The sequence below is a fragment of the Myotis nattereri genome, assembly GCF_964212035.1.
Source record: "Myotis nattereri genome assembly, chromosome: 16".
NCBI lineage: Eukaryota > Metazoa > Chordata > Mammalia > Chiroptera > Vespertilionidae > Myotis > Myotis nattereri.
This window is the reverse complement of record NC_138091.1, coordinates 35,721,922-35,735,125: the sequence shown is the minus strand read 5'-3', so window position 1 is coordinate 35,735,125 and position 13,204 is coordinate 35,721,922. Positions and strand designations below refer to the sequence as shown.

At 36.0% G+C, this 13,204-nt stretch overlaps 1 protein-coding gene across 1 annotated transcript in view; it reads left to right on the top strand.

Moving 5' to 3' along the window:
- VMP1 (vacuole membrane protein 1) overlaps positions 1-13,204 on the top strand; it is a 102,191-nt gene that overhangs the window by 11,728 nt on the left and 77,259 nt on the right. Inside the window, exons 3-6 of the mRNA XM_081109040.1 lie at positions 4,201-4,302; positions 4,933-5,068; positions 6,798-6,888; positions 8,314-8,424. Of these exons, the coding sequence (XP_080965166.1) occupies positions 4,227-4,302; positions 4,933-5,068; positions 6,798-6,888; positions 8,314-8,424 (414 nt within the window). The 5' untranslated portion in view covers positions 4,201-4,226. The remainder of the gene's footprint in view (positions 1-4,200; positions 4,303-4,932; positions 5,069-6,797; positions 6,889-8,313; positions 8,425-13,204) is intronic.

Sequence of the window (13,204 nt, the reverse complement as noted above, 5' to 3'; positions counted from 1 at the left end):
CTGGAGGGGTGGCTGTTTTCAACAAGTAGAAGACTGTGATGAGTTTAAAGTATTTTACACTTGACAATTAAGTTGAGGAACAGTTTAGGCCAGAAGTGTATACCATTATAAGCTGCTAAACCATTCTTAGGAGATTTATTTAGACTTTGAATGCTTTTAAATTATATCCTAACTTGGCGTTTTAATTTGTTGAATTCTCCAAGACTTTGAAAGTTCAAAAAGATTCAAATAATTTTTTTCATATATTCTCCTTCAAATAATGAATTTTCCAAGAACACATTCTTAAACTGTCACAACCATGTGCTAGATACGATCTGGCTCTCAGAGTCAGATGATCTGATAGTCACTTCTGATATTGTGCAGGGTGTTTGAATTATCTTTGGCTTTATATCGCTGCACAGATGAAAGCCTCACTAGTCAAGATATATTACTCTTCACCTGGATTATTTGTTAAATTTCCAAAATAAATTGCAATTTCTTAATCTTAACAATTTTAAGGAAATCTACAGTTTATTTTGGTGTAGTCTGTGACTGAATGTACTAAATAAGCCAGTTAAGGATACACACTTCTGAAAGCAAGAAAGGTATAATATTCAAGTTGGCTGCCTTTTATGAAAAACAGTGTGTTTTACTGAGAAAGCTACCTTAATATGTTTGTGAATAAATAGAATCATTTGGATAGATTATTTTCTTAAGAGGAAGTATGTTCATTTTATTTAGAACACTGGCCAAGAAAATTAGAATCAAGAGTTGCACTCATCTTATTTGCTTTTCCTTTTCATCTTGTTAAATTCTCCAGTAATTCTTATATTACTGGGGGAATTGCTGTTTTCATTTTACTTTTAAATGGTTTTTGTGTTGCTTTGAGGAACTCAGTAATTTAGTTTCACATTGTTTTTGCATTACAAATGTAGCTAATGTTTAAAATGAATGGAGTATTATAGTCTTAGCACTGGACATACAGCCTACAAAGAACCTTTGTGAGCTGATTTTAGCACTATTTTCTAAGGATTTCTTCTAGAAACAAACACCCCCCCCCCATGCATATTTTAATATCAACCTTTTCTTTTGAATGCTTCGGCTGTGTTTAAAATCTGCAAGTTACAGCCTTTTAAAGCATTTCTTTTATGTAGATATCTCTTCACAATGAAAATTATATTTGATATTTGAGTTATGCTTTTTTCCTATTTCTGTCTTCTCATCCCATCCACAGACCTATAGAGTTTATTTCAACAACTTAATCTCAGTACATGCCTTTAAAATTAATATTACAACACTTTCACTGCAAAGTAAGCTCCACTGATATCAGGAAGATATGCTAGATTCCTGTTTGAGGATATTTCAATCCTTTAAACAGGCTAGGAATACTTTGGATTTATTCCCACATACAGAAGTCTGACTGATAATTGTTTTTTCAGATTTCCAAAATGAATGCTACTGCATTCAACTGTGAAAAGTAGCTCTCCTTGAAAATGATTGCTTCATCTTACCCTAGCTACATAGATAGGCTAGAGCCCTTTTACCCCATACTAATTTTTTAACAAATTGTCCTTTTAGTACTTTTCAGAATGTTTGGATTGATGCTAAATAATTCATTTTTGTTATCCAGCATAACAAACTAAGATTTTTCTGATTCTGTGGATGCTTCTGTGGAAACCAGTTATGTGGTTCATGTACAGTGTGGAAATATGGAAAATTGTGACATTCATGAAAAGAATGTGGATAAACTAACATTAAGTGCCTGGTATGTGCCAGTCACTGTGCAGGGCAATTATATATAATTTCTCTAGAAGTAGATAATTAAATTACTGAGAGTACCCCAAATCAAAACACACACACACACACACACACACACCATTTAAGAATGACATGAACATTTACAAATGAAGTCAAATACAAAGGCTTAAACTACCTCCCCAAGTCATGCAGCTATTATGTATGTGATGGTGATAGGATTCTTTTTAGCTCCAAGAAATAAAACTACTTTCAGCAGAGAAGGAGAAGAGAATTAGAATAGGGTAGAATGCATTCGGTCCTTGTATGTGGAATACAGATGAAGTACCTAGTCCAGGGGTGGGCAACCCCTGGCAAACATGGCACGCCAGTAACTTTTGCTGGCACGTGAAACCCTCTCTTATAATCTTCCATTTACAATTTTTGTGAACATTTGAATGACTTAAATGTTAAATTACAAGGAACTGGCAAGACACTTGATGTCATGTTTGGTTACATAAAGGCTTTTGAAAAGAAACTGGAAGTCTTTAAGGGGCATGTAGATGGTGAGAGATTTAGATATTTTCCAAACCTCAAGAGGCACATCAAAGACCTCCCAAAAGATGACAGAACAGAAAGTCAAAGCCTTCAAAAGCTGTTTTTAAACATCATCGAGTCAACTATTGAGCAGTTCTTCTCAAGTTTTGCTAAATTCAGAGAACTGGAAGAGACAGCAAAATTCATGAGGTTTCCAGACAGCATGAAACTGGAGGAACTAAACTTACAAACGTTTTCATGGATAGACATGGCTGACTTTGAAATGCAGTTGATTGAATTTCAGAGAAGCTCAATTTGGAAGCAGAAACTTATTGACCTTAGAGTTTACTTGGAAAACATTGAAAAAAAAGCGATTAGAGACAGGAGTACCAGAGAGAAGTGTCGAAAACGAACTATTGAGGACTTGGAATGCCATTCCAGAAAATTTTTTCTGTTTAAAACCTTTGCAACTGCGTTACTCTCCATGTTTTCATCCATATACACTTGTGAATCTTTGTTCTCAGTGATGAATTTTCTTAAGTCTTGTAATAGGAGTAGCCGGACGGATGAAAGTAGTAGCTCGTGCATATCTCTGAGGGTCACGAAATATAAACCTGATGTAAAATCTCTGTCATCAGTGATGCAACAGCAAAAGTCCCACTGATAATATCAAACAGAGTCATAAAGTTTTCTGTCGGACTGTCAGTGTACATGTATACATTAAAAAATAATGTATTTTTCATCATCATACACTGTGTTTTTGTCACTCGAATGAATTTTATTATTTCTTCAAGGTTCTTCACATACGTACACCTTAAGAGATATCAAGTAGGCGTAACATGTTCTCAAAAAATTAGGGTTGGCACGCAGAAGAATTTTGAGTCAGAGATTTTGCTGGTTTTGGCACGCACTCACAAAAAAGTTGCCCACCCCTGACCTAGTCCAAAGGTTGCTTGCCCTGCTATGGCCTCAAATCAACCAAGACATATTGGCAGCTTTGTGGAACCAAGTTTTCCTGTTTCCCTATAAAATTGCTCCTTTTATGATGATGAAAATGATACTGGGTAAGATGAACATAACCTGTAGTCAGTCACTGTTGCAGTTTGAAGACACATGTAGTAAAGTACCTAGGATATTTACTGGATAAAAGATAGTCTGGCTTACACAGTTAAGTCTAGTCCAGCAGATCTAGGTATAGATCCCACATTTCAGTATCTGATTCTCAGCTTTTTAGCTTATAAATTTGAAGCAGTAAGCATAATTCCAGAGGATGGAATTATTCTAACCAAATTCACAAACCAGAAAACCAATTTATTATTATTACCAAGAAAAATATTACTTTCCTGTGATCTGGTTCCCCTTGTTTGTACTAATCAGCATTGTATTAATCTGCTAGGGCTACCATAACAGAATACCATTGACTAGTTGAATTAAACAACAGAAATTTATTTTCTCAGAGTTTTGGAGTCCGGAGGTCCAAAATTGAGGTACTGACAGGGTTGGTTTCTGATGAGGCCTTCCTTTCTGGCTTGTAGACAGCTGTTTTCTTGTGTACTCACATGGCCTTTCCTCTGTGTGCATACAGAGAGAGAGGTATCTGGTGTCTTTTCACCTCTTTATATATATATATTTTTTTTTTTTTTGAGAGAGAAGTATCGATCTGTGTTCCACTTATTTATGCATTCATTGATCGATTCTTGTATGTGCTCTGCCTGGGGATCAAGCCCACAACCTTGGTATATCAGGATGATGCTCTTATAAATTCACCAGTACTATTGAATTAGGGCCCCACCGGAATGATCTCATTTAACTTTACTCCAAGTACAAAAACAGTAAGCACATTGTTCAGGTAGCATGTGTAGTGTTACTCCCATGTTACTGTATTCAGTTTAGTCATGGGGCAGAGCAGAATTATGTCATGTATCAATGGATTTTATTTTGCTTTATTAGCTCCTCAAGAGTTATTGATCTATGAAATGGCAGAGAATGGAAAAAATTGTGACCAGAGACGTGTAGCAATGAACAAGGAACAATATAATGGAAACTTCACAGGTAAAGTATGGTGGTTTGGAGGGAGAAGATCTGCAGTGGTTCTCAACCTTCCTAATGCCGCGACCCTTTAATACAGTTCCTCATGTTGTGGTGACCCCCAACCATAAAATGGTTTTCGTTGCTACTTCATACCTGTAATTTTGCTTTTGTTATGAATCGTAATGTAAATATCTGATATGCAGGATGTATTTTCAGGGGTCTCGAACCACAGGTTGAGAACCACTGATCTACAGGTTTAAATAATATTTTTTTCATTAGAATAAAATAGAAATATATCTATTATCTTGTTAATAAAATGATATTCTATATCATAATACAAGATTCTTATATATCTTATATAAGATTAGTTATATATTTTTTACTCTTCATAGTAATTATGGGTCAAGGCCTAAAAAGTGATGCTAAATTGCCCTTCATAGGAGTGGGATAATTTAGTATTCCAGTACAAAAGAGAAACTTGTGTCCTGACAGTAATTGCATAGAGCAGAAGCACCCAGCCCATTGTCACAGTGTGAACTACATTGTTGTTTTTTTTGAGGTTTATATGCAGTCCTTCAAATGTGGGATGAATTTTGAAAGTGATTGGAAAAAGCGAGCATTTTGTTTAATTTCTGCACTCATGTTTTTCAGACCCCTCTTCAATGAATGAAAAGAAGAAGAGGGATCGGGAAGAAAGGCAGAATATTGTCCTGTGGAGACAGCCACTCATTACCTTGCAGTATTTTTCTCTGGAAATCCTAGTAATCTTGAAGGACTGGACCTCAAAGTAAAGCGTCTTCCATTACCTTTACATAAACCTTACTTAGTAATTTTAGAAATCTTCAGCTGTCTCCTACTCCCTGCCACCTGCTTTAGCAAGGGAATTAATTAAATTTAGAATGTTATGGGAACATGTTTATTTTCCTTTCTGTAGTTTGAAGAAAATAGGTTAAGAGAACATACTGCTATTTGCTCACTGGATTATTTACAGTTGACCAGTACCTCATGTTGAATCTTTTATGCAAAGCAGAATCCTGAAAAGGAGATTTTTTCCTTCTTCTGGGCTTTACTTTCAGAAGAAAGGCCTGTGTACATTGGATACACTTACTCTGTAGTAGGACAAGGTTCGGGATACGTGGCACTGTTACTGATAGTTTGAGCCAATGAGAACGGAAATGTATTCTATTTTTAAATTTAGTGCGTCTAAGCCCTATTTCAGATATCATAAAGAGCAAGTTGAACTTTTACATGCCTTATCATTTTTTGGCTTGCATTTCCAAGTTATTATCTGTAATATTATCCTGCATTTTTATTGTACTTACAGTTTATAAAACATTTTGTAACATTTTTTAGTTCATTTGAACCTTAAAGCAACTCCATAAAGAAGGTAAAACAAGTATATTATTATTATTATTATTATTATTATTTTAAAAACAAGAAACAGAATCAGATTGGTTGAGTGTCTTACTCAAAGTGTAATATTTAAGGGACTTGAGACTCTGATCAAAGTCTTCTGACTTGAAGGCGCCAATACTCTTTCCATTATATTATAACTAGAGTCCCAGTGCACAAATTCATGCACCTTGGGAGGAACTGTGGGCCACAAGGTTGTGGTGGGCAGGGGTGGGTCTCAGCCCATCCTCCACACCCCTGCCTGGCCCCTCCTCTGTGCTCCTGCCCAGCTCCTCCCACCATAGCCCCGGTCCACTGTCTGCCGGCAGGAGCCGCTGCCACTCACACGGCTGACAACACCGGCCCCGCTCGCACCCACTGCTGGCACCGGCCCAGGCCCCAATCGCTCTGCGCTTTCAGCAGGTACGAGCGTTGGCTGCTGCCTGATCGCCCCTGAGAAGCAGGGGGAAGTGGAGAAGTTCTGAGGGGCGATCAGGGCCAGCAGCCGCCGCTTGCACCTGCTGATGTTGCCGAGCGATTGGGGCCGGCACTGGCCACCAGCAGCGGGTTCAAGTGCTGGCTTTCGTGCTGGCAGCGGGTGTGAGCACCAGGCGGGACCATGGCGCGTGGGAGCAAAGAATTTTCAGTAACCACCAGAGGCTTGCCCCAATGACAGCAACCAGTACCCCACCTTGGTCTGGTGCCCCTGCTCACCTCCACCATCCTACTGTGGCTGATGCCCGCCATGTTCCGTGCGCGCCCCCTGGTTGTCAGCACATGTCACAGCACTGGTTCAGTTGTTCTGCCATCCCATCTATTTACATGTTAGCCTTTTATTATATAGGATTATATAGGATGCTTCTCCCAATTAGAAGTCTGGTGTAAACAAGATCAGTCTTTAGATAAGGGAACTAAATTGAGTTCTATATCCATGTATCTTCCCTTGACCTCCTTCTGTACCCCAAGAGACCATAGTGTTTAAGGACAAAAGAGCTTATCACAGAAATAATTGATTCTATAGGTGAGCTAAATAACCTAAGTGCTTCAACAAGAAGTTATCTTGAGAATGCTGAAACTTGAAAATGAAACTGAGATATTTTATTTTTTTAAATATGTTTTTTAAGATTATGGCATCGTCAAAACATTGTGGTGTCTTGTTTACTGCTGCTTGCTGTGCTTATAGCTACGTATTATGTGGAAGGAGCACATCAACAGGTAAGAGGTTCAGCAACTCTGCTTCTCTTCTTGAACCTTTGCTAATCCCAAACAGTTTCAAAGTGGGACTGTTGTGGCTGTCATAGAATTTCTACCCTTAACATTAGGTTTGTTTGTTTGGTTGGTTTTATCTCATAATTGGTTTCTTAATGTACTTTTAAGGCCACATATTTAAAACACTCTTGTGGCAGTTCATGGCTGCTCAGCATTTACATTTGGTATATATCATCCCTTTTTAGCTTCAAGGATTTAAATGTAACTTTCCTGACGGTATTTAGTCAAAGCAGCATGAATCCTTTACTCACTATCAAAGTCTTCTTAGTTTCTTTAACACATTCCTGTGATCCATCCAAACAGATATATTCATCCTAGGTTGAAGTTTAGGTTTTATATATATGGAAGTTCATTTGCCTGTAGTAAGTACAATATGACTGAAGGGAAAGTAGGACATTTTGTTAATAACTTTTGTTAAAAAGCAAAACATTAATGTATTCGAATACGATATGGTTCTAAAATGATATTTCATATTTTAAAGCAGTTTACCTCTAATCTCAGAAAAGTTTATATAACATTAAATACGTTAAAAAATATTTTACAGAAATCTGTGTGCTATTAGAATTTGCAGGGAACTGGCTTGATGAATTTACTTGTCAGTGTGAGAATCTAGACTGTATTTTGGCATTCTTCCAGCAAGTCCATCCATATCCCAGGGGACTTCATTTTGCTCCTGTTTGAAAAGCATCTTGGTCTTAAATATACAAAAAATATTTTATTCTCACTTTTTTACTTTGGTAAATAAGAATATAGTATTCTATTCACAAATATTATGTAAATAACTGCCCCTCTCTTAACACTGTATATTATGCTTTCTTAAAGTTTTTGTAACTTTTAAATATCTTGAAAATTGTTATTCTTATAGTTATCTTATTAGTAACTAGCATTTTTCCTATAAATATTATTGCAGTTGTAGGATTTAAAGGGTCTGGAACAGGGGTGGACAAACTTTTTGACTCGAGGGCCACAATGGGTTCTTAAACTGGACCGGAGGGCCGGAACAAAAGCATGGATGGAGTGTTTGTGTGAACTAATATAAATTCAAAGTAAACATCATTACATAAAAGGGTACGGTCTTTTATTTCAATAGTTTTATTCATTTCAAACGGGCCGGATTCGGCCCGCGGGCCGTAGTTTGCCCACGGCTGGTCTAGAAACAAGAGTTTTATTCCAACAACATGGAATTTTTTGTCATCTCTGCTATCATATATTTAAAGGAATTAATTCCCTTCAAAGGGTTTTTAATATTCATACTTTCTATTGGAAACCTATTTAGTTGGTTTATCTTATTTTGATTGTAGTTGATAAATACCACATTTCTGTTTACAAATTCTGGTTTTGGTTTTTCACCTTGACCCTTTTGTTTTTCAGTATGTGCAACGTATAGAGAAACAGTTTCTTTTGTATGCCTACTGGATAGGCTTAGGAATTTTGTCTTCTGTTGGGCTTGGAACAGGACTGCACACCTTTCTGCTTTATCTGGTAAGAATAACTTTTAATAAGCAAGATTAGAAGAAATTGTATTTTTATTGGTATTTTTACTTCAGACATTAAAATTCCAAGATTTTAACTTAATTATCTTTGTGTCTTATAAGCATTCTAATCCTCAAATCAGTGCTTTGAGTTTTGTTTAGAATTCTGTTTTGTTTTTCCTTTTGGGTTGAGGAATTAAAAATAGAAGGCAGGGGAGAGAAGGGGAAAAACCTCTTAAGCAAATGATATTGTTTCCTTAAATTAATTTAGCCAGAAAACGTTTTTTGCTTTCCAGATTTTGGAATAATGGTTCTTTTAGTTATGCAATTATCGTTTTAAGAATTGAAGTTATTTAAATGCACAAAATTCCATAAAAGGCTTAGAATTAATTTGGACAGTTTACTTTCTCTGTTAATCAGCCAGTAAGAAACAGTGTCTTCCCTCACACCCTCAAACACTATGTGCACACCTGAATCGATATTTTGACATTCTTATTGAATGTAGTTGATGAAGCATTACATATGTATTACTAAATGCTTTCTTAAATCCTTTTAAACCTAAGTATAAAATGAGCCCCTCCTAAAAAATATTTTTTTACTTAGTTGAAATTAGAGAGATAAAAAATAGGTTTTTCTTTGAACATTGACAAATAAACTGGAATAATAGCAGAACCAGGACCAGAGGGTGACGAGCAAGACATCTAGGGCACAGAATTTAATAGGCACTTTCAGGGCATGTCTACGTGTGGGTTGATGAGTGAGTGCCTCATTAAATTTTGTGCCCTGGATGCCTCTCTTGTTTCACTCTATTCTTGTCCTTGGATACATTCACAGCAATTCCACATTTGAAAACAGCTTGATCTCGATTGGGGGGGAACAGGTGGAAAGTTGTCACAGCAGTACTGATTGCTGAAAAGTGTTAGATACTGCAAACGCTTCCAGTCTCTATGCTTCATGAATTCATTTCTGAAGCAGGCATGAAAAGTATTAAGGAATGATTGTTCTGAAGGCTGCTGAGTTAATGGTCTGAAGAATTACTTGAGAATTAATCTGTAATTCATAACTTCTTCAAGTTATGGGAGTTTAAAACTTGGAATTTTAGAATTCTGTTCATGATTGCTTGCTGATTTTATTCCAAATAGAGATATAAATCCTAGTGAAGTAACCCATATGAGTGATTCGTTAATACTACATTTTTAGAAGAATAATGCTACCCTAGAGGTCAAGACAGAGGACAAAAGGAAGGAATTACAGGATACAAGTTACGTTTCTATTCTTTTCTAGAACTGCCCTCTGAGTTTCTTTGGGTAAATTAAGGAACTCATTTGTAGCATTTGATTAATTTAAAAATATCTGAAAAGTAATCCAGGTAGCAGATTCTGCTATACCTTAAAAGGGATTTTAATGAAGCTTATAAAGTGTGCAGTAAGTTCAAATAAATATCCATGAGAAACAAAACCTTTATAAAATGACATATTATTCTTGTTTAGTAAGTATAAAAATACAGTCAAGGAGCACCTGAAACTGTGTTGTATTCTAATAACAGCTATATAAAAGCTTTGTAGATTATCACTGCTGACAGTGAACTGGGGTCCAGGGTCGATCAGTCCACTTTTTTCACATTAGGTATATTTGGGTTTTGTTTGTTTTGAGTAAATAGTATTATTTAGAATTATTTTAAATGCCCTAAAATTAAATACAAGTAAAATAACCAGACTAGCATTTTATGAATATATAATTCTGACTTTATATTGGGAGATAGATTGAAGGTAGGAGAGAAGATGAGTGGTTACAGTAATCCTTCTCAGAGACACAGGCAAAAAATATGGCGAGGAAGGGATATTTCCAAAAAAGAATTTTCAGAGAGAACTCAAGCTGAATGAAAACAAAAGAGGGTATAAAACTTATACTATTTCAAGAGTAGTTGGAATGACAGTGGCATTGTAATAAAATAGGTCAAATCTTAGAGAAATTTTATTGGTACAAAGAGATGTATTTGGGGGAAGAAGGAGTCAAAGATAAGTTGGTTTTTTTACCTAAGTAGATATTGACATTATTAATTGAATAGAAACAGTTAAGTGTTCAGTTGTTTATTAAGTACTTATTATAAGTACCTGAAAAGTGAAATTTAAAGGGATATTGTAATTATATTGTTAGGTAAATTAAATCTTCACCTGATCCAGATGGGTTGCGGGTGCCAGTGGTTGGATAGAGCAAAAAGGAAAATTTGTAAAGGACTAAGAACACTTTTTTTCTTTCTAAATGAATAGGCTTTATTCTTTAGAGCAGTTTTAGGTTTAGAGAAAAATTGAGCAGAAAGAACAGAGAGTTCCCATATACTTTTACACACACACACACACACACAGTTTTCCCTATTTTTCAAATTTATTTTTCTTAATATTTTAATTGATTTCAGAAAGGAAGGGAGAAGGAGCAAGAGATAGAAACATCAATGATGAGAGAGAATCATTGATCGGCTGCCTCCTGCATGCCCCCCACTGGGGATCAAGCCCACAACCTGGGCATGTGCCCTGACCAGGAATCCAACCATGACCTCCTGATTCACACCAGCCTGGCTCAAATTTCTTTTTTAAAAATTGCAGTACAATTGGCATAACATTAGTTTCAGGTATACAATCTAATGGTAGTTTCCCCTATTATTCACATCTTGCTTTAGTCTGGTACCCTTATTACAATTGAGGAATAAATATTGACACCTTATTAACTAAACACATCATTGTTTACATTAGTGTTCACTCTTTGTTTGTTTGTTTTGTTTTGTTTTTATTGCTTAAAGTATTACAAAGAGTATTATATATGTTTCCTTTCCCCCCGCCCCTTGACATTCTCCCGGCCTCCCCTACCCCCCAGTGTCTTGTGTCCATTGGTTATGCTTATATGAGTGTTCACTCTTTGTATTTTAAAGATCTATGGGTTTTTACAAATGCATAATGTTACATAACAGCCATTTCAGTACCATACAGAATAGTTTCACTGCCCTAAAAATACCTGTGATCCACATATTTATTCCTACTGTATTCCTGCCCCCTCACCCATGAACCCTTAGCAAATTTTGGCTTTTCAGAATGTCATATAGTTGGAATTATTCATTATGTATCTTTTTCTGCCTGATTTCTCTCACTTAACAATATATGTTTAAAGCTCCACTATTTATTTTCATGGCTTGATACCTGATTTTTTTTTTAATGTTTTTATTGATTTCAGAGAAGAAGGGAGAGAAAGATAGAAATATCACTGATGAGAGAGAATCATTGATCAGCTGCCTCCTGCATGTCCCCCACTGGGGACTGAGCCCGCAACCCAGGCCTATGCCCTGATTTTTTTTTTTTTTTAATCGCTGAATAATATTCCATTTTCTGGGTGTGCCACCACAGTTTATTTATCCATTCACTTATTAAAGGAGATCATAGTTGTTTCCAGGTTATGGTAATTATTAATAAAGCTGATATAAACATTAGTGTGCAAGTTTTTGTGGATTGTGTATATTAATTGCTAATATATAGGAAAGCAGTTGACTTTTGTGTATTATCCTTGTATCCTGCAACCTTGCTATAATCACTTAATAGTTTCAGGACTTTTTTTTTTTTTTATCAATTCTTTAGAATTTTCTACACAGATAAATCATCTCATGTGCAAATAAAGATAGCTTTATTTCTTCTTTGTCACTCTGTATACCCTTTCATTTCCTTTTCTTGTCTTACTGCGTTAGCAGGATCTTCCAGTATGATGTTGAATACGAGTTATGAGGAGCCACTCTGCCTTGTTCTCAGTCTTAGTGGCAAAGCCTGTAATTTCTCACCATCAAATATTATGTTAACTATAGGTTTTTTACAGATGTTCTTTATGAAATTGATGAAGCTTCAAGGTTTGTCATATTCTTTTTCACCTACATATTGTGTCAAGTTGGAGCCTGAGTCTCTGACTGTGATGAACAGATTCCCTTTGCCAATCTGTGGTGAATATGTAGAGTAAGCTACTGAGATTTGGGGGTTGTTTGTTATTATAGCCTGTCCTGACCGATAGACTAGTTCATTGAATTTGCTGTGCTCCCTGCTCAGTACTTTACATGAATTATTTTATGTAGCTCTCCCAAGAGCCAAGGTAGTTAATAGCAAATGTGTAATAAAAAATTTTATCAGCAAGTATAGACTTTCCATTTGTGAACTTTGGCAGTTATATAATAGAGAAAAATAGCCAGGAAACCAGAGGCAAAGGAGAATCAAATAAAGGTTTAAAAACTTGATCTATGTTATTATTTAAGAAGTCATTCCAAATAATCTCTGGTTATATTGTAAAAACACTTTCTTGATGATAGAAGGTCAACAGTTTTATCCTTATAGCTCACCACTCCTTTTTTGTTGTCAAATATATTTTTATTGATTTCAGAGGGGGGGGGGGAGAGAAATATCAGTGATAAGAAAGAATCATTGATCAACTGCCTCCTGCACGTTCCCCACTGGGGATCGAGCCCGCAACCCAGGCCTATGCCCTGACAGGGCATCAAACTGTGACCTCCAGGCTCATAAGTCAACACTGAACCACTGAGCCAGCCGCACCAGCTGGGCAACCACTCCTTTTGTTTTATATTTGTGAAATGTGATTGTGTTTAGAAAGTCCTAATTATACCTTCTTTCATTTATGAGGCATTACATAATCCTCACTTAGGGAGATGTGATGTTAACATTCTCATGTTATACATTTTTGAGTTTAACTTCTGGTTAAAAAAAACAAACAAGTGACCATGTTAGGAGAATACAACTAAATGCTGA